The sequence below is a fragment of the Petromyzon marinus genome, chromosome 5, assembly GCF_048934315.1.
Source record: "Petromyzon marinus isolate PM22_M1 ecotype Great Lakes invasive population chromosome 5, UKy_Petmar_22M1.pri1.0, whole genome shotgun sequence".
Lineage (NCBI taxonomy): Eukaryota > Metazoa > Chordata > Hyperoartia > Petromyzontiformes > Petromyzontidae > Petromyzon > Petromyzon marinus.
The window spans coordinates 21,888,654-21,916,640 of NC_133671.1; the positions used below are offsets into that span (position 1 = coordinate 21,888,654).

Here is a 27,987-nt window from a genome sequence, read left to right on the forward strand (position 1 = left end):
GAACTTCTTGGTTACACCAGCCCACAGGGGATTATTGTGTCCGTCCGTCCGTCGTGCATCCAGAGAGGGGAGGGTGGGGAGGGAGGGGCTGGGTGGGCAGGGTGGGGAGGGGCTGGGTGGGGAGGGAGGGGCTGGGTGGGCAGGGTGGGGAGGGGCTGGGTGGGGAGGGAGGGGCTGGGTGGACAGGGTGGGGAGGGGCTGAGTGCGGAGGGGAGGGTGGGGAGGGGCTGGGTGGGGAGGGGAGGGTGGGGAGGGTAGGGAGGGGCTGGGTGGGGAGGGTGGGGAGGGGCTGGGTGGGGAGGGTGGGGAGGGTGGGGAGGGGCTGGGTAGGGAGGGGCTGGGTGGGGAGGGTGGGGAGGGGCTGGGTGGGGAGGGGCTGGGTGGGGAGGGTAGGGAGGGGCTGGGTGGGAGGGGTGGGGCTGGGTGGGGAGGGGCTGGTCACCCCGTGGTGCCCTTATAAAACTCAACGTTTAACCTACTCACGCCGGCTTGTGCCCGCCCTCACAGTCGGGCATATTTGCGGAATACACCACGTGGTGCCGCCGTTGACCTTGGCCATTGACCGAGCAACCCAAAGTTCCTACCAGCTCCCTCCACAGGAATGTGTTAATCCCTTGTTCATCATGACGTCCTTTTTACTTTGATGTCTCAACAACAGCGTGACGGACACCGCGTGACGTGAGGGTTCTGCCTTTGTCGTGAGGGTTGTCAGTTGACGCCGAGGAGGGGCTTCGGCCCCCCATCTGGAGTGACGTCACACGCTAACTCATATTAATGACGGGGTGGGGGGGGAATGTCCATTTGGAAGACGTCACCTTATTAATGAGGGGGGCTGTTCGATGTGGAGTGACGTCACCTGCTCATGATTATTAATGAGGGGGGGAGGGTGCTCTATATGGAGTGACGTCACCTGCTCATGATTATTAATGAGGGGGGAGGGTGCTCTATATGGAGTGACGTCACCTGCTCATGATTATTAATGAGGGGGGGCTGTTCGATGTGGAGTGACGTCACGAGCGTTAAGGACAGACATTTATTGTAGTGGGTGCATCTCTCTCGCCGGAAGGGGTGACGACTGGTGATCGAGAATGACGACGCAGTGGTAGACGGTGGAGGGAGCTCATCCTAGAGGGAGATGGAGCGATGGAATCAAATTGGTGTGCAGCTGCCGCCGGATGGAATTTCGCATGGCAGGATCGTGAGATGTGCTGTGTGTACGTTGAACTTCTTTCGCGCCGTACGTAGTAGCCAACCGTGCTAATCGGAGGTGCGGAAATATGACAACAGAATCAGAATCTGTATTTGTACTACAAGAAGAATCCTATGAGCTGTAAAGCTCTTTTTCTCAGACGTCCAGTCGGGGCGGGTAAGAACGTTACAACAACAAACTACAAAAAACACGTTAGGAGTTCAAAGTCCAAGAAAGGTAAACAAATGACCGAAACACAAACAAATACGACACGAAACCATCCCCATCCTACCAGGAAAATCCCACTGAGCTGTGAACTTACTGCTCAGAAGCGACCTGGCCACAAATCGTAGCTCAACAACAAAGTGGCACCATCATTTGAACATTGATGGCACCGAAATAAATAAATACTCTCAACGCACGTTTGTAAATTTTGATTGACAATGTGGAGGGGGAAAACCCGGAAGACCCGGCTTGTGGAGGCCTTCATCTAGCAGTGGATCGATCCTGGCTCACGACGATAACAACCGCATGGGGTCACAGCCAACCAAACCTCCGTGTGCATAGCAGGAACGGACTGGATTCAGCGTTGGGACTCATCAGCGAACCGTGTCCTGTTACAAAATTGCCAAGCAGAGGCATTCATGAATGTTTACATTGCAAACAAACACGTCTTAGTTGTTGTTGAGTCAGTACAACGTTTCGTTTGACTGACCTTGAGGAAGATAGTTCGTGTTAATAAGTTAACTGACGACCGATATCCACAGCTGTTACCTGTGGCGTGATATCCGAACCGGTTCTGGACCTCCCGTAGGTCGACTCAGCCTCAAATTATTACCTGGCGCAGCGTGTAAATATCGGCACTTGGGGGGGGATACAAAGGTGTCCGGGCGGGCGTGGTTCTGGCTACATCGCGCTCGGTAACAGTGGGTAAGCTGCAGGGGTAATATTTAATATTAGTCTTTGTGTTCAGACAACGCAGGCCGTGACTCGCTGTGACTTGTGGGTTATTTGCTGGCGGGGTTGTTCACCATACTCTGCCCAAACCACACACAAGTGTCACGCAAAGACAAAGATCCCCCGTGTAGCCTTTAACAGACTGTTGGGGCAAGTGCTGTTAGCGAGTAGCACCTATGAAGGCCGTAAACCCGCACGAGAGGGTGGGTGGCCAGCACCACGCACGACCGCCTTTGTCTCCCCAGTGGCGATGTTTACACACCGCACCAGGTGCTCATTTGAGGCCGAGTCGACCGAAGGGGAGGCCCAGGACCGGTCCAGATTATAATCGTCACTGGTGTTGGAATCGAACTCGGGTCGCCGGGTTCGTAGCGCGGTGTGCTAACCACTGCGCCACCGCTCCTCATGACCACACACACGCGCGCAGACACACACAGGCCATCCATTAGCCTTGCAAGGGGAGATCGTCACATTCCAGTGAACCGTTAACGACGAATTGTTTACACGCGATGTTTACATAGGCAGCCCTTGTCAATCCACTGCTGGATGAGTGCCTCGACATCATCGCCGCGAGCCATGGGCAGATAGCCCCGTAGGTGTCCACTGTACAAGGTTGTCTTGCCAATATGCTCAAGTAGTGCCACATCTTTCTGGCACCAATCTCTCATGTCGTCGTGAAGCCACTCTATGCACTCTGTGTACACGGACTCATAATCCCACAAAGTCCCAAGTGTTCACCCATAGACTCACAAAAAGGCCCACAGGTTCACAAAGAGACCCGGAGACTCACAGAGAGAGCCAGAACAGATGTGCATTGTCAATATAGTCGCGCGTTGTCTCCATTGTGTCCCAACGATGAATCAGTTCCAGCCTGCACGCGCGACCCAGCGAGACTGGGAAAATCCGAGGCAGACTCTGTAGCCTCATCAGCCAGGAGACCCGAACCGCCACTAATTGTGACCCCATATCACCCTCTCAACGGAGGCGGTTTGTAACAATTGGTTAATGAGACAGCATTCTTTACAATTAACGCGTCGATTCCACGTGTGTGTGTCTGTGTGCACGTGTCCAACGTGACGTAGAGAGCGTGTCACGTGGGGTTCGTTTAGCAATCATCAGACACGTGCGGCGCATAACGAGATTATTTGTATTTCGCTGCTAAACATTTCCACACGATGAGCCAGTTTGTTGAGCTGTCAGTTGTGGCGCGCGTCGCTTCTGAAAAACAAACTAATAGCTCAGTGGGCCTCGCCTGGTAGAATAAACAAAATAAGTATAGTTTCCATATTATTTGGTTCTTTCGGTAAAGTCACGTAGGTGGAAAAAATAAAAAAATACATTAAATTATGACATTTCGTGATTTAATTTATTTGTTATTTTTTTCCACCTATGTAACTTTACCCAAAGAATATGGATCCTTGTAGTCACGAAAACTTAAAATCGAGAATAAGTTTAGTTTATTCGTGGCGAGGAGGCGCGCCGGTGTAGCTCGCGAGGACTCGAGTGGATAACACGTTGACCACACCTCACAACCCCTGGCCAGGGCGGCCTGGCGGAGGGACATCTCGTCTCGCTATCACCGACCACCTGACTGGTATAGACAGATGGCAAGTCTCAGGTCTGTAAGTACTTTCATTTGTTTCCCAATTGTTTCCGAGAACAGAAAGCTCTAACATATTGGGAACTCGAACCCAGTGAGTCGCGCATCACCACCAGTGCGAAAACATTGTTCGCGGAAGGATATCTCACGGAACTTGTTCTGAGAGAGCCCTTGAAGTGAAACCCTGACCGTGATGTTGAATGAAACTAAAGGGTTTTTTTCTTCTGCGTTCCTCTTTTTGGCAAACAGGGGGAGCCGTCTCCTCGCGATGTGGAGCTGCGGCCACGTGGAGTGACAGCCAGACCCAGTGCGGTCACGTGTCTGTGTTGTCTGCAGTGTGTGTGGAGCGGTAGTGTAGCGGTTAGCGCGCTGCGCTACTAACCCAGCCACCAGAGTTCGATTCCCGCTCACGGCCAACAACCTGTGACGATTATCTCGACCGGTCCTGGGCCTCCCCTAAGTCGACTCGGCCTCAAATGAGTATTTGGAGCGGTGTGTAAACATCTCCACTGGGGCGACAAAGGCGGCCGAACGTGGTGTTGGCCACCCACCCTCTCGTGTGCCGTGTCGGCCTTCATAGGTGCTCGCGAACGGCACTTGCCCCAACAGTCTGTTATAGGTTATACGGGGGATCTTTGTCTTTGTGTCAGTGGGCAAGGGTAGGTAGTGTGGTGGTTCGCTCGCTGCGCGACGAACCCGGCCACCTACGTTCGATTCCCAACCAGGACTAACATCCGTGGAAATTAATGATCTGAACCGCTTCTGGGCCTCCCATAGGTGAACTCGGCCTTTTTAAAATAATGGTTTGCACCTGGTGTGGTGGATAAACATTCGCGTTGGGTGACACAACGGCGGCCGGGCGTGATGGAAGCCACACCACCCCCTCGTGCGCCCTTCATACCTTCGTAGGCGCATAGCTGACAACACAGCAGTCGATACGAGGCTATGGTGGCATCCTCGTGTGTGTCATCGTCACAAGGTTACGCCACAGCGCCTGTCTATCCGGCCACTGCTTACTACCGAGAGATGTCACGGCCTCCTGCATACCTCGCCTGGTATGCAGGAGGTCGTGGGTTCGATGCCGACACGAACCCCTGCTGTATATTCGGAGTTTGCGTGTCTCTCTCCCCGTGGTCGCGTGCATTTTCCTTCTGGTCCTCCGATTCTTTCCCTCCACATTTAGAACCAACATCACGCGTTTAGAGTATATGGCTGCCGTGAATTTCCACGTGATGTGCCACTTCGTTGAGCAATCATTTGTGGCCAGGTCGCTTCTTAAAAGGAGCTACATAGATACATTTTAGTTGGGCCAAAATTATAATGTTAATCGTGCGTGGCGAACTGCTGATGGCGCGGTCAGAAAACCGGAAATGTACAGGAGTGTGTTCGTACAGATCTTGTGAAACTCCCTTCTACCCACGTGGAAGTTCACCTAAGGGGCGCAGTGTTTCCCCTGTCGCAAATACGCGTGCGGTTCCTCTCTCTCTCTGCGTGCTCCAGTTTGCTATCCCGCGTAAACACTCATTCGTTGGCCGATAACGCCTCAATATAGAGGGCCGCAGAGCTTTGGCAATTTTTGGCTTGTCTTTGTTTCCTCTGAATCGTCATCTGTCTCTGTGTGTGTCTCTACGAGAGAGAGCAATTCGCGTGCAGTGGTGCACGCAGTGCCCCACGAGTCGAGATGATGGCTCCTGCTGCACACGCACTGCGTGCCCTTTTAATCAGAGCCCGCAGCATGCGGCCACTGCCTCATCCACGCACCTACATTTCTGGCCGAGGGTGGAGGAGTGGGGGGGGGGGCTACAAGACTGGCACAAGAGAACATTGAAATCATTCAGCAAAGCAGTACTTCTCGCAACACTGCAAGCGACTGTTCGGTACCGGCATCCCTCACGACGTTGCCTCGCCAGGGCGGGGGGGGGGGGTTCAGCTTCACCCAGACGATCTGCAGTTAAATTCCTGAGATTACTCCCAGTACCGTAAGGAGGGTGGGGGCAGGGGGTGCTTTACCCCCCCCCCCACACCCCCCCAAGTGGTCCAAGATACGCGTTGGAGTCGCCTTGGCAACCACCATGGGCGCCACGGTGGTGAGATGTTATCTCCCTCGCCTGGTATGCAGGAGGTCGTGGGTTTGGAGTTTGCGTGTCTTTCTCCCCGTGGTCGTGTGGATTTTTCTCCGGGTCCTCCGGTTTTTCCCCTCCATATTTAGAAACATGCGTTGAGAGTATTTGGCTGCTCTAAATGTCCACACGATGTTAAGCCGCTTCGTTGAGCGATCATGTGTGGGCAGGTCGCTTCTGAAAAAAAAATATACAGCTAAGTGGGCCTTCCCTGGTAAAATAAAAGATATATTTATAAAATGTTATCAACAGTATTGGGACCGCACCTGACCTTTTACAGCACCCCGTGAGCTGATAATGTCGTTACTACGCCACCAATTCATGCTCTCTGCTTGGTATTGGCCAATCATTCCAATTGCTGAGAAATGTACCCGCAAATGACTCCGTTGGGATGACACACACACACGTAGCAGCGGCAACATCACTACGCCCTCTCATCCATCCTGACACAGAGGCTCGAGACTCAGCGAGCCTTTCCTGGGGTACACAAAAGCGGAGTGATTATAATAACTAAAATAATTTAATTAATAAGGCACGTGCCCACATCCTGTTGGCGTGTGGTAGCCTTTCTCGTGTTTACGCTGGGCTGTGTTGTGGCACAAACACAAAGATCCCCCGTGTAGCCTTAACAGACTGTTGGGGCAAGTGCTGTTAGCGAGCACCTCTGAAGGCCGGCACGGCACACGTGGGGTGGGTGGCCAGCACCACGCCCGACCGCAATTGTCTCCCCAGTGGCATGGATAGACACCACACCAGTGACTCATTTGAGTCTGAGTCGACCTAGGGGAGGCCCAGAATCGGTTCAGATAATCGTCACTGGTGTTGGCCATGAGCGGGAATCGAACCTAGGTCGGCCAGCTTCGTAGTGCAACGCGCTAACCCTACACAATCGCTCCCCCCCACACAGACACACAGACAAAGGTCCCCCCGTATAGCCTTAACAGACTTTTGGGGCAAGTGCTGTGAGCGAGTGCACGAACACAAATAACACCGTGGCCTTAAAATGAAAAACGTAGAATAGGAGAGAGACATTTCGGGCAATGAGCCTTCTGGATGGGCTCTGAAAAAGGGGCCATTGCCCTAAACGTCTCCTGTTATATATCTTCCCGTTTAAGGCCACGCACACACACAGCGTTATAGACGAACGTGCCGAGTTGTTCACGCACCGCTCAGTGGAAGAGTGAACTTTGGGGGGGGAGGGGGTGCAGGGAGGGTGTTGGTGGTGTCGGGCCAAGCCAGGGCCGCCCGTCCTTTTGTAGCCGCTGTGCCTTCTTATCAGTGCCACACCCAGCGAGAACATTTAGGAATGGGACCAAATCTTTAAATTATTAACAACAATATGAATGATTTACAGTTATGAAAAGTTTAAAAATATATCTATAAGCGAGCCTGACTCTGCTGATGAGACCCAATCAGGGCGGTGGTGGCGGCCATGCACGTGGCCTGTAATCCTGGACCGGTTTCGACACAGATTTGATTTGATTTAACTTCTTTTTCCAGGAGAGCCACACGGAGTTTTCACGATGGGTCCTGCTGGCACGTTGGGTTTTTATGTATTTAATTATTTTCAGCCAATTAATGACGAGTTGATGCACGTGGTAAGAAACCGGAGAACTCAGAGACCACCCAGGCGCGCGAGGAGGCAACAACACCCGGATAAACTCATCCATGCCTTGCGCGAGGGGGCTACACTCGATCCCCGTACAGATTGAAACAGATGGCGAATAGTCCACACTTTGCTGTACTGCCCTCTCCTGGCAACGCCCACGGGAAGGGAGTTTCGCAACATAATATTTTATCAACAATCTCGATTTAAAACTCGTTTCTTTCTAACTGCTTTGTGTGTGTTAGTTTGTAGTCCTTCCCCGCACCTCCGATTAGCACGGTCGGCTACGTACTGTGCGAAAAAAGTTAAACATACAAATATCTGGGCGGTGATCCTCCAACCCCTCGCTGCTGCCTCCACAGCGCTGGATCACAGCCACGTGGAGCAGCGCAACCCCCACTGATCGACTCCCACCACCACTCGAAACGAGGACCGGCTCCTGACTTTCGTAACCTGGAATCGATCGGTTTAACGCGAATGAATCCTCGATGTGTAACATACTACCGGGGCTGCATTGCCAGCAGAGGCCGGTGGAGCAAGACGCGACGTTGTACTGTACTTCGCTATGCTCCAGGGAAGCAAGGAGAGGACAGCCAGCGAAGAGATTGAGCGATGCAATTCGCCCGCGCATTGTGCGGTTCGTCGTGTTGTTAGCAGGAGTTGTGGTTGTAATGGGGTAGGGCTGGCATGGGGGTTGTGGTTGTAATGGGGTTAGGGCTAACATTGGGGTTGTGGTTGTAATGGGGTAGGGCTGGCATGGGGGTTATGGTTGTAATGGGGTTAGGGCTAACATTGGGGTTGTGGTTGTAATGGGGTTAGGGCTAACATTGGGATTGTGGTTGTAATGGGGTTAGGGCTAACATTGGGGTTGTGGTTGTAATAGGGTTAGGGCTAACATTGGGGTTGTGGTTGTAATAGGGTTAGGGCTAACATTGGGGTTGTGGTTGTAATGGGGTTAGGGCTAACATTGGGGTTGTAGTTGTAATGGGGTGAGGGCTAACATTAGGGTTGTGGTTGTAATAGGGTTAGGGCTAACATTGGGGTTGTGGTTGTAATGGGGTGAGGGCTAACATTGGGGTTGTGGTTGTAATGGGGTTAGGGCTAACATTAGGGTTGTGGTTGTAATGGGGTTAGGGCTAACATAGGGGTTGTGGTTGTAATAGGGGTAGGGCTAACATTGGGGTTGTGGTTGTAATGGGAGTAGAGCTAACATTGGGGTTGTGGTTGTAATAGGGTTAGGGCTAACATTGGGGTTGTGGTTGTAATGGGGTTAGGGCTAACATTGGGGTTGTGGTTGTAATAGGGTTAGGGCTAACATTGGGGTTGTGGTTGTAATGGGAGTAGAGCTAACATTGGGGTTGTGGTTGTAATAGGGTTAGGGCTAACATTGGGGTTGTGGTTGTAATGGGAGTAGAGCTAACATAGGGGTTGTGGTTGTAATGGGGTTAGGGCTAACATTGGGGTTGTGGTTGTAATAGGGTTAGGGCTAACATTGGGGTTGTGGTTGTAATGGGGTTAGGGCTAACATTGGGGTTGTGGTTGTAATGGGGTTAGGGCTAACATTAGGGTTGTGGTTGTAATGGGGTTAGGGCTAACATAGGGGTTGTGGTTGTAATAGGGGTAGGGCTAACATTGGGGTTGTGGTTGTAATGGGAGTAGAGCTAACATTGGGGTTGTGGTTGTAATGGGGTTAGGGCTAACATTGGGGTTGTGGTTGTAATGGGGTTAAGGCTAACATTGGGGTTGTGGTTGTAATAGGGTTAGGGCTAACATTGGGGTTGTGGTTGTAATAGGGTTAGGGCTGATATTGGGTATCGGGTTGGCATGGGGGGAGGCTCGGGGCTGAGGAAGGGGCGGAGGGGGCGTGGGCCCTGAGGGCGGGACGAGCGAGGCCGATGCCGACCGTGCGCCCCCCCCCGGATGTGTCGCGGGAGTCTTCGGCGGTGTTGAATTATCGCTCCCACAGCCACCTCCTCTCGCACCCCCCCTCATCACCCCCCCCCCAATCCTCTCCCCCACGTGGCCTCCAACTACAGACAGCGCCTCTACAGCGCTCGGCGAGGAACCAGCGGAGGCGGCCACTGCGCGCGCGTGATTCCTCTAGCACGAGGAAGACGACGACGGCGGTGCGCGAACGAGGTCGCCCGCGTCCCTGTGAGCCCGGGATCCGGGGGTACCCCCTTGCGGGGGGCATGCACCCTGACGCGGCGATGTACCGCGCCCTGGAGCTGCGCAAGCTGCAGCTGAGTAAAGCGAAGCTCAAAGCGTCCAGCGGGACTTCAGCTCTCCTCTCCGGCTTCGCCATGGTGAGTGTAGAGTGGGCGAGGGGTGGGGGGGGGGCTTTAACTTTTAGGACCCCCCCCTCCTCCCAGATGTTAGCCCCTCCTCCTCCCCCCCCCCCAGATGTGCGCTGCTCGGAACCATTCGCAGCTGGTTGATTCTTGTCTGAACAATCAACTTTGAGAATCTCATTCCCCTCCTTTCGGCATCTGTCCGCTCGCCGCTATCATTGCCCGCGATGACCTGAAGTTCGGACCTTCGTCGCAGCTGTTTGGAGAGTAATTTGAGGGGCCTCATTAAACGGACCCCCCCCCCACTCCCGAGTTTCGTGCGAAGCCCTCGAGGCGCTCAGTGGAACGCGTTGCGTTGTTTCCGTGTGTGGGTGTCACGGGGAAGCGAACAAAGTGGCGAGAATTCGCGAGCGGCTGGGCCCGAGTGTCGGAGTCCGTCTCGCGGTGACTGCAGCGGGCACGGGGCGGCGGTGTGCCCGGTGTGCTCTCTGTGTGTGTGTGTGTACACGTGTCAGTGTGTGTGTACACGTGTCAGTGTGTGTACACGTGTCACTGTGTGTACACGTGTCACTGTGTGTACACGTGTCACTGTGTGTACACGTACACGTGTCACTGTGTGTACGTGTACACGTGTCACTGTGTGTGTGTACACGTGTCACTGTGTGTGTGTACACGTGTCACTGTGTGTGTGTACACCTGTCACTGTGTGTGTGTACACCTGTCAGCGGTGGCCTTCGACACTTCATGTGGGCTCAAAGTACACCTAGCCTGGCACAGGCGCTGTCACGTAGTGGCGAATGGCGGCTGTGTTGGTGTCCGCGTGTGGGGGGAGCGGTGGTGACTGCTACACGACCGTGTGCGTACACGTGTGTGTGCACGTGTCGCTGTGTGCGTACACGTGTGTGTGTGTGCACGTGTCGCTGTGTGCGTACACGTGTGCGTACACGTGTGTGTGTGCACGTGTCGCTGTGTGCGTGCACGTGTCGCTGTGTGCGTGCACGTGTCGCTGTGTGCGTGCACGTGTCGCTGTGTGCGTACACGCGTGTGTGCACGTGTCGCTGTGTGTACCTACATATAGAGAGCATATACTTGGCACCTCCGAGATCCTGGGTTCGAATTCGGCGTTATATGTACATTATGTACTGTGTGTCGAACTTCTTTCGCACCGCACGTAGCCAACCCGTGCGAATTAAACCGCCCGCGATGGAACCGGGTTCTCAAGTCCAGCCAGTTGAAGTTCACAAACAATCTCATGTTGAATCCATCACTTAAGAACGGGTTATTCCTGCTCCGATAGCGGATGACAGCTCAGTGAGTTGCACGATGGGGATTGGAAGGGTAAGAGGCGGTTCAAGGGGGACCTCGAGAATTAGTTCAGCGATGTCATATTCCCCCCCCTCCTCCTTCAACACGGGCTCAATGGGGCTGCGCTGATGTTCGGGACATTTGCCGACCAATCATTTGAGAACTGAGATAAATATTTAAGACATCATCGTAGAGTGATGATTATCGGTTTATAGAAAGACACCATCGGTCGACGGTGTCTCCACTGCTGGATGGAAGCCTTACAATCACCACCGGCCAGAGGCTATCCGCTCACTGCTGGATGGAGGCTTCGCTGTCATGGGCCGCATGCTATCCACTGCTGGATGGAGGCTTCGCTGTCATGGGCCGAATGCTATCCACTGCTGGATGGAGGCCTCCCCCGTGCCACCGCCACTTGCCGTGCTGCCACTGCCATCGCCCCTTTAGGGCACCAAATTCCACAGCGGCGGCGTCGTGGTCATTTGAGCCCCAAGATGACTGTCGTCAGTCGCTGCTTCGGAACGCCGCAGTCGTTCCGCACCGTGGTGCATGCTGGGCGTGCTCACTCCACCACGAATGACGCCACCACGGAGACGCAGCCGCCGCTGCGCCACCGGCCGCATTCGCCGACGGGGGATGCGTTACGAAAGCCCTTCCCTGCCGCGCGCAACTGGCAATTGGCACGTGGACAGGTTATCTCGGTCCCGTTGCCCTTGTTGTCAATCAGTGGGGTGCGAGATGCCCCTGCTGGGGGATGTGAGACATGGCCAGATTTTGTGTTCCAAGGTAAATCATCGCAAACACAAATTAGGCACGGGGCACGGCACGTAAGTTGTAACTTACCTTGCTTCATCAAACCCTCCGTGCTTATTAACGTTGTACGTTGTTTTAAACGCTTGAGAACCAAAGGGGTGCGAGGCTGCGGTATAGCTTAAAGACCACTGCTCTAAATTAAGCGAATTGTTTGGGCGATGCTGCTGCTGCTGCGATGGCAGTGGTGCAGACAACACAATACCGCACGTGCGTACATGTGGGGAGCGGTGGTGCAGCGGTCAGCACTACGCTGTGCTACGAACCCGGCAACCCGAGTTCTTATTCCCACTCACGGCCAACACCGGCGACGATTATCTGAACCGGTCCTCGGCTTCCCCGAGGTCGACTGGGCCTCCCCTAGGTCGACTCTGTCCCAAATGTGTAAAAACATCGCCACTGGGGAGACAAAGGCGGTCGGGCGTGGTGCTGGCCACCCACCCCCCTCGTGTGCCGTGCCGGCCTTCACAGGTGCTACTCGCTAACAGCACTTGCCCCAACAATATGTTAAGGCTATACGGGGGATCTTTGTCTTTGTAGCATTACAAGGACAAATATATAACCGGCGATGTTTCAAGCAATGGCTCTTCTTCTAGAGTACACGTTTAGAGAGGCCAGAGAGACAGAGTGGATAATAAGAGTTGGGGAATGTACTTGATAAGAATAACCATGTTCGTGTGGATCATTTACCCCCTGCATCTTTCCAATCGGAGCATCCACATGGCCCCCCGCCCCCTCCATCCATCCTGCTTCGTTGGACTTTCGTGTCGCGTTGCCAAGTGCGGGATCCTATTCCCGGGCTCATTCCCGTCGCAATTTCGATCTGAAACGCCGTGGCGTTAGTGTGCAGGGCGATGTCGATCAGATGCAGCGTCCACGCAACTAACCGACCGACATGTCTCCACCTCTCTTGAAGTCTCTCGATAATGCTCCCGTGGCATGAGCGGAGGGTGAGGAGAAGGGGGCCTTGGCTGAGCCGGCTTTGACGTCTCCGCAACGTCGTTAATGACACATTATTATTCATAGTTACGCGATGTAACCCAACAAAACCTTCCGGTTAGGATCATAATGGTCGCGAAAGCCTACGTGTTAAACAAAGTGGGAGAATTATAACAAATGACCTTCCTTCAAGTTTTTAGTTTGTTTACACATTTGCGCGTGAAATTTAGCAGGGTGCCGCCGTAGATCGTGCGTGACCCCGCCAGCTGACGAAGGTTGCCGTATCGCATCTCCCTCTGGCACCTCGGCTCGGATCGTCGCTGCGTCTCTGCCAGCCACCATCCCCCCCCTCTGTGCTCTGTGCGCGCCTGCTCTTCTTTAAGTTTGGTCCGTTGGTCCGTGTTCTCCTCCTCCTCTTCCCTGTCCATCGAGTCAAATTGCGTGCATGACTTCCGTGGGTAACTTGAGCCGACGATTTAATAGGAACGTCATCACGAGCTGTCTTCTATCCGCCACTGGATGAAGGCCGAAATCTCTCACAGCCCTACGATGCAACGATCCGCCCAGCAGCTAGCTGCATGCACCTGTGAATATCATCACTCGCTCTAAACGAGCCGACAGAAGAACAGTTCACATGGCAAAGGTGGAGCTCAAAGCGTGAGACTCAAGTCTCATCGACGAATGTTCCTCTTACGCTTTGGTTTTATTCGGTAAAGTCACGTAGGTAAAATAAAATAAAAGAAAACAATTAAATCACGACGTTTTGGAGGCAAGACAAGCTTCCGTCTTCAGGTGGAATAGTCACAGCAGAAAATCTGTGTTAATTACACCTGTACTTAACACAGTACACCTGTACTTAACACAGTACACCTGTACTTAACACAGATTTTCTGCTGTGACTATTCCACCTGAAGACGGAAGTTTCTGTTGCCTCCGAAACGTCGTGATTTAATTATTTTCTTTGATTTTATTTTATTTTACCTACGTGACTTGACCGAATAAAACCCAAGAGTATGAATCCTTGCAGTCACGAAAGCTTCAAATCTAGAATGTTCCTCTTCTTTTCCGTTCGATCTTCGGTGAAAATGCGGCGATGAATTTTCATCGCCGCCGCCACCACCACCGTCGTCACCAACATTCACTTTTCTCGTCACCATCTCCGAAAATCACTTCGCGGCTCACACACCTCGTGACTGGGTACGGCATTAAAAACTTTCACCGTCAAACCGCCAACTGTTGCAGCTCCCACTCCGCCTATTCCTCCTCCTCCACGCGACATCATCATCGCAACCGCCCGATAGTGACGAGGTGGTGGTGGGGGGGGGGGGAAGATTGCCAAGGAGATGCGTGCGCCAGGTGGGCGGACTTCGAGCCGGTGGCTCGAGACTTGGAATATCGACCGGCTCCATCGCTCCCGCATCAATGGGGCGGGGGGCGGGGGGGGGGGGCAGGTGGGGCTGGGGAGAATGGAAGTCTCGACAGCTTCAGGATGGGACAGCGGCGATGAGAGGAAAGGGGATGAAAAGCGGGATCTGAGAAAAAGGGGGGATAACGAGATGCGGTGTTGGAGAGCGGAGGGATTGGCAAAAATTGGCATCGGAGACAATTGTTTTCAAAGGAAAGAAGGTGTGTGAAGAGAACATTGGGTAATACGATGGTGGATCAGTGGGTGATGGGAGGATCAGATGAATGGGCTCCGAGGCAAAGGGATTTGGGGAGAGGCGGTCGGAGGAACGGTGTCCGTAGCATGAACTAAAATGTAGCACACACAGGAACACACAAGACAAAGATCCCCCGTATAGCCTCAACAGACTGTTGGGGCAAGCGAGCACCTCTGAAGGTTGGCACAACATGAGGGAGGTGGGTGGCCAGCACCGCACCCGGCCGCCTTTTTCTCCCTCGTGGAAATGTTTACACACCAGGTACTCATTTGAGGCGGAGTCAACCTAGGCACACACACACAGCTGTACACACATATAGACCCCCATGCACAAACAACAATGAATCTGCGTAGACACACCGCCTCTCGCAGAGCGTGCGTGCGGCAAGTGCTCTTGCCGAGCATTTGTCACACCCACACACGGACACGCGTGTCACACGCGCGGCGTGTGACACGCTTAGAATGCCTGCAGGCCGTGTCTTTTTTTACGAGTTGCGCGTGGGTTGTTGTTTGTGCCCCGTCCGGGATGTCCACGCGACCCGCCATGACCCCCGAATAGGTGGCAAGGCCCACCGGCAGCTCAGCGTTTGCTGTCGTTCTCAACAATTGGCGGCCTTCGTTTGGCACGCGTTTCGGCCCGTGTCACGCGCGTCCTTCACAACGCCGTACGCCAACTTCACGGCCGTTTGTTGCTCGCGCACTCGGAACGGAGTGGCGCATCAACATCAATCGTTGGCCTGTACTTCTACGCTCCCGCGTCAGTGCTCTCCGCCCCCCCTACCTTTGCCGACCCGCTCCGAGCACCCGTGCTGAGTTGGGGTCAAATAACCGCCACCGCCCCGCACGGCGTGGGGAGGCCCTCATCCAGCAGTGGATTGGCAAAAAAAGGAGCACGCATGCAGTGGCGAGCGCGCTGCACTACGAAGCCGGCAACCCGTGTTCAATTGTCAGAACCGGTCCTCGGCCTCCCCTAGGTCGACTCAGCCTCCCCTAGGTCGACTCAGCCTCAAATAAGTACCTTGTACGATGTGTAAACATTGCCACTGGGGAGACAAAGGCGGCCGAGCGTGGTGGTGACCACCCACCCCCTCGTGCGCCGTGCAGGCCTTCATAGGTGCTACTCGCTAACAGCACTTGCCAGAACCGTCTGTTGAAGGTTATACGGGGGATCTTTGTCCACTGTGTAACAGACTGGTATCGCCACAGGAATGTGCTGTGCCGCTGATGATGCGTTTTCGGGGGTTGTTGCCGCCCGTTGTTTAGCACGATGTCCGACGCTTCTGTCCAAGTACTTGGTGGGAGCTCCTCGTTTAGAATCCGAGCTGTCTTCAGGGGCTACTGTTCAGCTCCTGGAGAAGATCCCAGCACGTGCAGCGAAACGTCGGGCCGTCGTGCCCAAGGGCGCGCGGTACGACCGACAACGCGCCGCAGGGGAATGTGGAAATTCCACAACTGGATCGGGGATCTCAACCGAGCCGAGCGATGGGGTGCATCGCGCGTCTGCCAATCCCCCGGAGGATTGGCAGACAGCAAGGCCGCTCCACGTACTTTCACCACGCCGGAGGATTTCGAGCAGAGTCGCCTCTAGGGTACGGCGAATCGGGGCCACCGCCTCGGGCCCCGCGCTTTGGGGGGGGGGCCCTATTGCTTCGACGTCACGGTGTCCGATGCAATACTTCTGGCTTAGTTTGAAGGCGTCAGGGGGCGGGAGGGCGCGGGGGCCACGCGGTGGGGTTTGCCCCGGGCCCCGTGCTCTCCCACCATGTGTGTACGTAAACTTCTTTCGCACCGTACGTAGCCAGCCGTGCTAATCGGCGGTGCGGGGGACCGCCCTGGTTATTGCGAGGAAGGCGAAATGAGGACGGCGCGTTCACACGTTGGGGCCTGTGAACCGCCAGCCAACATTCCCCAAGATCTCCTCTCGACGTTCCGTCTGACGCTTGGTGGCGATGTCTCTCTCCGTCATCACCGACAATGGGGGCGGTGGCGGCGGCGGCGGCGGTGGCGCGCCCAGGTGACGCGCTGGGGTCTGCGTCTCGACTTGCATGCTGGGCGGACCTAAACCTCACCCCCAATGGTGGGGATAAATACACGTGAACTGGATTGTCAGTTTACTATCGATCAGTAGATGAAGACACCCGTGAACTGGATTGTCAGTTTACTATCGATCAGTAGATGAAGACACCCGTGAACTGGATTGTCAGTTACTATCGATCAGTAGATGAAGACACACTTGAACTGGATTGTCAGTTTACTATCGATCAGTAGATGAAGACACTCGTGAACTGGATTGTCAGTTTACTATCGATCAGTAGCTGAAGACACCCGTGAACTGGATTGTCAGTTTACTATCGATCAGTAGCTGAAGACTCCCGTGAACTGGATTGTCAGTTTACTATCGATCAGTAGCTGAAGACACCCGTGAACTGGATTGTCAGTTTACTATCGATCAGTAGCTGAAGACACCCGTGAACTGGATTGTCTATCAGCAGCTCTCGTGCAGCAGGGTCGATGTTGGGTAATCCCACCACTCCGGCCAAGATATCTCTTTCGTAGATACATCTAATAGCACCTCATTCCAAGGCGCTTTACAGAAGTTATAAAATTGCACATGAGATGATAGAGTTGGGGTTGTTATTCAAAGTAGTGGTGTAGTTATGGTGACGGGAGAAGAGGCGCGAGTGGACAAGGAGGGGTTGGGGAAGTGATAGGGGTTGGGGTCGTGACAGGGGTTGGGGTAGTGATAGGGGTTGGGGTAGTGATAGGGGTTGGGGTAGTGATAGGGGTTGGGGTAGTGATAGGGGTTGGGGTAGTGATAGGGGTTGGGGTAGTGATAGGGGTTGAGGTAGTGATAGGGGTTGGGGTAGTGATAGGGGTTGGGGTAGTGATAGGGGTTGGGGTAGTGATAGGGGTTTGGGTAGTGACAGGGGTTGGGGTAGTGACAGGGGTTGGGGTAGTGACAGGGGTTGGGGTAGTGACAGGGGTTGGGGTAGTGACAGGGGTTGGGGTAGTGACAGGGGTTGGGGTAGTGACAGGGGTTGGGGTAGTGACAGGGGTTGGGGTAGGGACAGGGGTTGGGGTAGTGACAGGGGTTGGGGTAGTGACAGGGGTTGGGGTAGTGACAGGGGTTGGGGTAGTGACAGGGGTTGGGGTAGTGACAGGGGTTGGGGTAGCGACAGGGGTTGGGGTAGCGACAGGGGTTGGGGTAGCGACAGGGGTTGGGGTAGTGACAGGGGTTGGGGTAGTGACAGGGGTTGGGGTACTGATAGGGGTTGGGGTAGTGATAGGGGTTGGGGTAGGTCTGGTTTTAGCAGGGGGCAGAAGTAGCAGCAGCAGCAGGATGTGCTGGGCGTTGTTTCAAGGGAAGAACGGAAGCAGGTCGGTGAAGATGAGTGCTTGATGTGCTGCAGTGGGAGTTGGTTACGTGTCGGGGAGCAAGAAGGGAAGAGGAACGAAAGCGTGAGGGGGTGCAGGGCGAAGGAGGCGCTTGAAGGAGTGGGGTCAAACCCCCCCCCCCCCCGATGGGCTCCGTGTAGAGCTCCACCTTCTCAGTGGCGTGAGCGGAGAAATTGCAGGGCTGTGCCTTTGCGTTCACCTTCCGCAGGATTTGAGTTGGTTGCCCTGCACCGGCCCCTGTACACGTGGCGTCAGGCGCCGTGATTGATGCCCCGCGGTTTCGTATTCTTGTTTGCGCAGCCTCTGGCTCACAGCCATCTCACGGCTTAAGTGCAGTCCTGTCCAAACGTGGAGAACACGGCACCTCGAGACCGAGAGAGTGAAAAACAGAGCGAGAGAGAGGAGAGAGGCAGACATAGTGAGAAGTCTAGAGAGTGAAAGAGAGAGAGACGCAGGGAGATGTGCACAGATGTGTAACAGACCCACACACGGAGGCCTAGAGGGAGATTCAGAGAGAGAATTAAAGAAACGGAGAGATAGAGAGATGAAGAGATCAGGAGAGAGGCCGACAGAAAGGCACGGGGAGAGATACATGAAGATGATCAATAGAAAAGCAGAGAAACGCACGGAGAAGGACGACACGCAGTGAGGTTAAATGGAGAGAAACTGGGCGGTGGTGGCTATGTACGCGACCTGTAGTCCAGCACTGGACGGTTGGTGGATCCACCGCACCAATGTTGTTAAAACTCCCTCTCACGTGGGTGTTGAGGAGCCCTTCTTTGGCTCGCCCGGAGCAGGCGGTACAGCAAAAATGTGGACTCCATCTATTCTCTCTGCATGGGATGGAGTGTTTCCCCCTGGCACACGTAGGTGTTCTCCGGTTACTCCGCTTTCCTCTCACATGTAAACAGTAATTAATTGGCCGATAACAATTTACTATATAGAGGACCGCAGGGCTTGGCCAGTTGTTGGCAGCCGGCTCCTCATGGCGAGCTGCCTACCCACCTTCCCCGCCTGTCTGTGGTTAACCCTCGCTCCACGGAGTCGTCCTCTCTCTACGAGAGCGAGCAAGCACCGTGCACGTTACAGGTTCGTATTCTAATAATTAAAGTATCAGAGAAACGGACAGACGCACAACGCTGTGTGTCTCTCTCCTCTGCACCATGAAATATCCCACGTATGCTACCAGCGTCACGGCACGAGTTTAATGCGCATTTAACTGAAACGCGCGGAACCAGTGGAACGTCACCCAGGGCCCGATAACGGCCTCTGGATGGATGCGACCTCGCAGAGCCACTTCTGAGGTCTCCCTCAAATCGCCTCTCGTCCCACACCATACGGTGACAGCCGCGGTGTCTCCTTCTCACCGGCCCCATTTCCGAAAGCTGTTTGACGCGTGACAACCGAGTGAAATGTTTCGTGAGCCTCTCGGACCAGGAATTGGCCGGATTAAGCGACTGAGCAGATCTAACGTGCGGCTTTCGTTTGCGCAGTCGTTCGGTGAACCGGGCTCAGACGGTCAACACGTGACACTTGCTCACCTGGATTCAAACCCAGGGTCTCGACCGTCCGTGGTGGCTCGGTGCTCTGGCACGATATTAACACCCCAAGCCACCCGGCTACATTTGCAACTCTGACAAACTGTGTTTGTTGAGTTCACAGACCAGTTTTGTTTATTTTAATATTCTTTATTTAATCAATGCAGTGTGCAAGCAAATTGAATCAACATCGATGCAATTTATGTTTCATCTTAATTGGGGTGAATGGGACAAGCTATTTATTAAATAAGGCAACCAACTGGATAATTAGACAGGAATAAGGGCAGGATAGCGGGGAAATCAACGGAACGGAGGACACAAACACATTTTAAACTTCATATTTGATTTGTTTTGGGCTCGTATCTAATTGCTAAACTGTAGCTGTGACATTTGTTCACCGGTTCACCGGTTCACCGGTGAACAAATGTCACACGATGACAACTCGGCACGTTGTTAAACGCTCGTGCGCACGACAATTAAATTGTGTTTGGCCTTGTCGGGTTCAGGATCGTTGTACCCAATTGGCGCACCGTAAGCACACTGCCTAGGGTCTATAAAAACTAAAGGGCCTACGAAAAAAATGTGACCATGTTTTTTGTTTGTATGATAAAAAATGTAACCACGATATCTTCTTGAATTATTAATATAATGAGCCAAGAATGTCTGTTTGTTTGTAACTCGCGTGATGTCGACCAGCCCACCTCATTAATAATCATAAACAGGTGGAGTCCTCCACATGGACCCCCCCCCCCCCATTAATAATCATGAACGGGTGACGTCACTCCGCATGGAGCACCCCCCACCCCCCTCTTTAATAATCATGCGCAGGGGACGGCACTCCACATCGAACAGCCCCCCTCATTAATAATCATAACCAGGTGACGTCCTCCAAATGGACCCCCCCCCTCATTAATAATCATGAGCAGGTGACGTCACTCCACATGGGGGGGGGGGGGGGCGAGGCGCCTCCTCCACCCTCCTCAGCGTCAACTTATAACCCCCACTTCAAAGGCACACCCCTTGCGTCACGCCATCTCCGTAACGCTATTGAGACATACAAGTACAAAGGACGTCATGATGAAATAAGTATGCGTCACCGCGGCCTTACAAATTGCACATGAGTGGATGCAATTCATATGACGTCGCGGTCTGCTTTTCGCTTAAATGTTTCAGATTTACTGCAATACACCCGTCCTTGGATGGGCTATAGACTAGTAAATATATATAACAAGGATAGGCACAGTGTATATACAAACAGGCAAGAGTCGTGTCAATGTCAATCGTTTTTTTTATATCATAAAGTAGTGCAAGGGAAGGCGTTATTGTCCTATGCTTGAAACAAGCAAGTGACAGCGGCGGTCATAACATGGGCAGCAGTAGCAACTGTAGAAAGTTATCCCTAGGGCCTAGAAGGACCCCAATCCGGCCGTGGTCGGGTTGCTGGAGGGTCTTGATGCTGCAAATGCAGCCAGATCCATTACTCGGTGTCCTGACACCGGCGAGGAAAATCCGGCACACTTTTTAAGGATCGCGTATCCGCCCCACGCGCGCAGGTGGCCATGGTGGAAATCGACATAAAGGACAAAAAGGAGGGCTCTAATGAAGACGCCATCCCGCCGGGCCTGCTCGTGGCCTTCAGCATGTGCACAACACTGCTGGTGGCCGTGCACCTGCTGGCGCTGCTGCTCAGCACGTGCCTCCTGCCTCACGTGGAGGCCGCCTGCAATGCATACCTCGCCGAGCAGAGCCTGCCGGGGACGAACGGCGGCGCGTCCCCGTGGGACGAGCCCCCTGCGGGCGTCGGAGCGGCGCCGGCGGGGCACAAGGCCGCCCAGGCGTTCCACCGCGACGCGTCGCTGCAGTCGCTGCAGGCGGCGACGGCGGCCGACATGCCGGCGAGACCGGACAGGCCGCGCCACTCGGCCGGCCTGCCGCTGCCGCGCCTGCACCGCTACGTGGAGGTGGCCTGGCTGCTCTCCACGGCCGTGGGCACGGTGCTCTTTCTGCTGGAGCTCGGCCTCATCTGCTGGGTCAAGTTCCTGCCGCTGAACAACGGGGGCGGCATTATGGCCGCGTCGGCCGCCATGTGCGTGACGCTCCTCGCGCTCTGCGCCTTCGTGTTCGTGGCCGTGCGCTTCTACCTGACACTCGTGGGCCACACGGCCGAGCGACACTTGCGGGACATCAAGGCGCTAGACAGGATGCACGAGGAGCTGTCGTGCGACCCGGCCATGATGGGCCTGCAGGGCCAAATGAACGTGTGACCCGCCCCCCTCCCTGCAGCGCGCGTGCCGTTTGTTGGCGGTTTGTGTTGCTGTCGCCTTCCATTGTGCCCCGACCATCTTCTCGGTCAATTGTAAAAAGGGGTCCTGGGCTGAGTGTGGAGGTCGTTCATGGTGATGTCATTTCGCACAAAACGTTCAGCGTGGGTGTGCGTGTCATTCTCAGAAGATCTATTGAATGAGCCACATTTCCTTTTGCTCGGCTCCGAAACGTGGCCACAGGATTTAGCTCGCAGACCTAACGCGCGGTCGTGAAGACGTGTTAATTGGAACTAGTGTGTTCACTAACTTATCGCCATAATAATCCCTCCGACACCACTAGGTTTAAGCTAGGATAGGAGTATGCGATGTACGTTGAGTGGCCATGACCCTGGTTTATCTGACATCTTTCTTTCCTGACCCTCTGGATGTAACTTGACCCCTACTTTAAATACATGACCCCTGGCTGTAACCTGGCCTCTGCATACATCTAACTTGACCCTTGGCTGTAACTTGACCCCTGCGGTGACATGTGGCACTCACCTGACCTGCAGCTCTTTATAACATTGCATTTCACAGCACATCACATCCCTGTTACAATCCACAAACCCCTCGCCGGTCTCCCCAGCACCGCATGCCGCCCACACTCGGGTGCCGAACGCTGAAGTGACTGTGCGAACCCCATGCCCACGTCTCGTGGCACTGGGAACCGCATGCCTATGTCTCAGTGCAATCCGCTTCGATAAGAAAAGTGGAACTCGGAACTCCGTTTCCTTCCCACTTTTTCGGAGTTAGCAGAAATTGCGCATTTCCGCGGTCACGCCTCCAACCGTTTTTCAAATGCCTTGTTTTGTTTTATTTTGTTAAATTCAGCCTCGTCCTCCCACGGTGTTGAGACTGCAAAGCTTTTCAATGTTCGCACACAAGAGAGAGCCTTTCACGATAGCCACATTCGTGTGCGGGGCGGTATGGGGTGGGGGGGGGCATTCGCCAACCCTAAAATCTTTTGGAATAATATGGCCAATGCAGTACAAGTTTACATTTTTTAGATGAAACCGCATCTCAAGATGCTGCACAAGTGGAGCCATGCACATAGAGTGAACATTGGCTCAAACCATATCAATATATACAGGACTGCAGAGCTTGGAGGATTGCTTTTGGCGCTGGCTCACCGCCTGGCCGGCTTCGATCTTGTCTGACTCATTTGTCGATTGTGAGATGCAACAAGGGGGTCTCGTGCAGGAATCGAACTTGGGTCCCTGTCTTCATAGCGCAGTGCACTCACCCTTGCACCACTGCTCCGTCGGCCAATTCACGTGTTCAGTCTTTTTTGTCAATTTGCTGCTGGATGAGGGGCCTTCTAATACCATGGAATCTGCATGTGCCGAGTGTAATTGAGTGGCTGGGTGAACTGGGAGGGTTGGGGGGGCATCACTGCTGATCATTGTGACTATACACGTGCTGTACATGGAGATGTGTCACCTCCCATGCTAAAGCCATAATAATTTGATTACACAGTAACCAATATATTTTTTTATATCTAAATATGTAAATATCATGCAATTACACCTAACGTTTAACAGTTTTAGCGAACACAGAAACACCTACACAGTACTGTAATTGCCAGTACCAATATTTGCTAAAAGTTGTGTAATGCAATATTCCTTTTAAAAATGTCTGTCCGCTGCTTTGAAGATTTCTCCACAGTGAGATGTGCACACAGCGTTGGGGCAAGTGCTGTTCGCGAGCAGCACCTATGAAGGGATGCCGTGGCCATTACAATGCCTGGCTGGCTCTTGTCTTCTGCTGATGTTTACACACCGCTCCAGGCACTCATTTAAAGCCGAGTCGACCTAGGAGAAGCTGCCCAGGTAGCAGTTCAGATAATCGCCACCGATGTTAACCGTGGTAGGGAATTGAACTCGCGTTGCCACATTCGTGACGGTAGTGCGTTTACCACCACCACCCGACCGCCCCACACTACGCACAGGCCCCTACGCTCGTCATGAGATACAGTATAAATGTCTGTTTCGTAAGTTGTGTTGCTTAAGTTATGTCTACTTATCAATGACTTTTGAACATGGTTCATAGATGCATTTCTGTTTTATGGCAGTGTGAATGCCTTTTGACTGGGGGTTGGGGTTTTTCTTTATGGGTGCCATGAGTCACCCTGTCCACTTGTGATTCAAATGGTCACGTTATCAGGGTCCCGATTCGAATCGATTATTTTATTTTTACACTGTGGCAATAATGTAGCAGCCAATCGTGGCTTACTGGAGTTCAAGTGAACCCATTACATATGACATGTATCGCCGTTTTATAATTCGTACATGTATCGAGAGAGAGCAAGATTAAGAGTCGACATTGATCAATGAATCTGCATAGTTTGCACCCAGCACTTAATTTCAGTCGGAATAATTCGGGACTGTTCTTAAAAAAAATATTTTCACACCACGTCCACCTCATCTCGTTGTGTCCTCATTGTAACCAATATTCCTACAAACCGGTCCATATAATTATGGGAATATATGGCACAGTGATATAGGATTATTATGAGTGATAGATGCACTTTGCGCCTTTACACCCCTTACTCTGAACCAGCCGAGTTTGCAGCCTTCCGGAAAATCTAGAGAGAAATTACTACACCCTGGTTTATTCCACTAGTTGTCAGCGTCTGCTGCAACACTTGCATGTGTGCACACGCAGTAATGAGTGACTGTGTAATAAGACTGGCCATACATAGTAAAAAGCAATAATGGCAAATGTAACCAGGTGTCCAATGGACTCATTGGGTGATAAAACATAAACACATGACTTGCAGCCCCTTGTACAATCGTCCACCGTAGGCTTTTGTGAATAATATTCGACTTTTGGTCCAAAAATCGAATTTTTACTATGTCCAGCGCCTTGAATGAAGGCGCTCTATAAATCAAATTGCAAGCGATTAAATCGTTACTAGTTAGGGGACCCCGTGTGCTTCGCAGGTCACCATACATGCTCCTGTCATCTAAATCATTCCCTTAAGATGTTTTCTTGTTCATGTTTTTTGTTTGTTTTGTTTGTTGCGGTTGCACCCGATTCAAGAGCCGAATGGCTCACAGGGCTATACCAAATAAATGAACTATGATACTTCACCACGCTGGTCAGTGCAGGTTAGTAACGTTGATGGGGGGAGGGGGCATCACGACCAGTTCATTTATCACTCGCCACTGATGTTAGTCATGGCCAGGAGTCAAATTGGGCTCGTATCGCCGGCGTGATCCACACCCACTTCCCCTGCCCACACCAACTGTGCCTCGAGTGCAATCGGAAATAAAAGGCACTGGAAAATGTAACTAGAGATAAACATTTTTACTGGCCGGCTTAAAATAATATCCCAACCAAAGACCAGGACAATTTTAGAATTGGATCACATATATAAAGATAGAATAACAATTATATTCTCTAATCTATAAAAACCCTCGGTGAGTCTGTTGACTCGTGTCCGGACGGGTGCTGCAAGGGAATGTTTTTTTTTCCAGCGTTTTGCCGGTCAAATCATTTCTCCCACTTCTGCTTCGAAACCCAGCGTCTAGCAGAGAGGTGACGGGGAAACACGGAGCGTGGGCGAAACCACGAAACAGCGCAGTCGCCACCACCGCAATCCTCGCTGTGTCGCATTGATACTCGGCTACGGCTGGACGGTGCAACAACCGGTTAATAAAATAATCTGTGGACAAGGAGGTAGACTCTCCGATGTGTTTTTGGATCGTACGGTAACTTGCCCGTCGTTCTCAGCCATGGTGTCCGATGGTTCCCGCTCAACGTTGTGGGAGCCTCTTCAGGAAATTCAGTTTTGACTCTTCACTCTGACAAGCTCAGGCGCTTCAAGGACCAAGGTTCCTGGGAGAACGTTGTGCTTCTTCGGGTAACTCGGTTGGACGTTTCGCACCATGGTGGGAGTTTGTTGAGAAACTTGAGCTCCCGTAGCAAGTGCTCAATGAAGCTGGATGTAATTACCAGCGAAGCGTCGTACTATCCAACACACCAGTAGACTGAAGTGCTAACTAATTTGCAGGTTGTGTTTACGTGTCAAAACTTTACCAATAGGCTGTATCGGGTGGTGGTGGTGGTGGTGGGTTAACGACACCTATATTTACGCGATCTAACCCAAAAAAAACCTTTACAAATAACTGGTCGCAAAAGTCTACTGCTATGGTGTTAAGCTTCCGTAAGGAACTTCAGCTCCTGAAGAGGGATCGGACATCACGCTGAACAACAACACGTGGTCGAAACCAGCAAACGCGTTGGAGAGGCGTGCACAGTAACGGAAATCCACACCGCCGAGAAGGATATCTGTTCCAACCATTGTCATCTTCTGAGTTCGACCGGATCATCCAGAATGCGCCAGCTCTCGGAAGCTAAGCAGCGTTTGACCCTGGATAGTGATTGAATGGGTGACTCACCAACACCATGCTTAACGGCTGTCATACGTTACTATTTTTTTTCAGTATTTGTTTATTGAGGTAAACACAATTGACCATGAGCAGAATAATTCAATAAAAAAAATCGTCAGTGTGATGTGCCAGTGACCAACTCGAGTTTACTGTTACTGACAGCATCCAGAGTACATAAAACACAAAATATAGCTGTTATGTTTGTGGCCAGGAGATAGCAGGACAGCAAATGGGTCTGTAAACCTGCCTGTTGACCTAAGAGTGTTATCCTCCTCATTGTCTGCAGGGGGCTTTCTCCAGGTGCTCCACTCCGCTTCCTCCTGCAGTGTCCCCTCTCGTCCTCTCTCTCTCTCTGTGCCTCCTTCTCCCTGTGCCCAGTCCCCGTGTTCGGTCCTTCTCCCTCCTTGCACCCCTCCACTGGAATCAACTTCCCCGGTACATTGAGTATCACTGCTACCCATAGACTCAACACTGCAACCCATAGACTCAACACTGCAACCCATAGACTCAGCACTGCCCATAGACTCAGCACTGCCCATAGACTCAACACTGCCCATAGACTCAACACTGCACCATAGACTCAAGACTGGCCATAGACCAGACATGGGCAAAGTACGGCCCCCGGGCCGTATACGGCCCGTTGGGCTTTTTAATCCGGCCCGCCGAACTTGTCCAAATATTAATATTATTAAATAAAATGTTACCTTTCTCCTGTAATGCCCCCATTTCCCCATTAGATGGCGCACTTTGACCGGGAGTGGCTCGGCTCCTCTGTCAAATTTTAGAACCCATTGTGGCCCGCTAGTCAAAAAATTTGCCCACCCCTGCCATAGACTCAGCACTGCACCATAGACTCAACACTGCACCATAGACTCAACACTTCTGCCCATAGACTCAACACTTCTACCCATAGACTCAACACTGCTACCCATAGACTCAACACTGCCCATCGACTCAACACTGCACCATAGACTCAACACTGCTACCCATATACTCAACACTGCCCACAAACTCAGCGCTACCCACAGACCCAACACTGCACCATCGACGTTACACTGCTTGCTCCCCATAGACTCACCACTGCTCCTTAACATCGGTCCATTCCTTTCTCAAGCCTCACGTCTTCTCTCCATCGCCCAATCCCCCCGCCTTCCCTTTCGTAATCCCGAAGCGCATCGCTCTATCGCTGTCACTCGTTCCTCACTGCCCCGTAGCACGCCCCCCGCCATCTGCATCGCCCCACTCTCCTGTCACCGTGTTGAGAGCTGTCAAGCGCCTCAAGTGTGAAGACGGCCCTCTCTGTAAAAGTAATTCAAAAAACCTTTTTTTAAAAACACGCTTTAATGAAATGTACCGTACTAGTAACGGAATAACTCCACGACTCCAGGAAGTGGCCCCGAAGCTTGCCAATAACGTAAGGGACTGTGGTCATTTACAGCCAAGGCGAAACATAACATATATAAAAAACACATTCCTGTGGAGGGAGCTGGTAGGAACGTTGGGTTGCTCGGTCAATGGCCAGGGTCAACGGCGGCACCACGTGGTGTGTTCAGCACAATATGCCCGACTGAGGGTGGGCACAAGCCGGCGTGAGTAGGTGAAACGTTGAGTTTTATAAGGGCACCACGGGGTGACCAGCCCCTCCCCACCCTCTCCACCCAGCCCCTCCCTCCCCACCCACCCAGCCCCTCCCCACCCATTCCACCCCACCCTCCCCTCCCCACCCAGCCCCTCCCTCCCCACCCACCCAGCCCCTCTCCACCCAGCCCCTCCCCACCCTCCCCTCTCCACCCAGCCCCTCCCTCCCCTCCCCACCCAGCCCCACCCCACCCTCCCCTCCCCACCCAGCCCCTCCCTCCCCACCCAGCCCCTCCCCACC

At 53.0% G+C, this 27,987-nt stretch overlaps 1 protein-coding gene across 2 annotated transcripts in view; it reads left to right on the top strand.

Moving 5' to 3' along the window:
• Positions 1-3,735: 3,735 nt before the first annotated feature.
• LOC116939272 (transmembrane protein 120B-like) overlaps positions 3,736-27,987 on the top strand; it is a 45,110-nt gene continuing 20,858 nt past the window's right edge. Inside the window, exons 1-2 of one of the 2 annotated variants that reach the window (XM_076062825.1) lie at positions 3,736-3,768; positions 9,509-9,778. In XM_076062825.1, the coding sequence (XP_075918940.1) occupies positions 3,751-3,768; positions 9,509-9,778 (288 nt within the window). In that variant the 5' untranslated portion in view covers positions 3,736-3,750. Of the gene's footprint in view, positions 3,769-9,322; positions 9,779-20,964; positions 25,395-27,987 lie in introns of those variants that run through there. The other variant, XM_032947480.2, reaches the window with a different exon arrangement.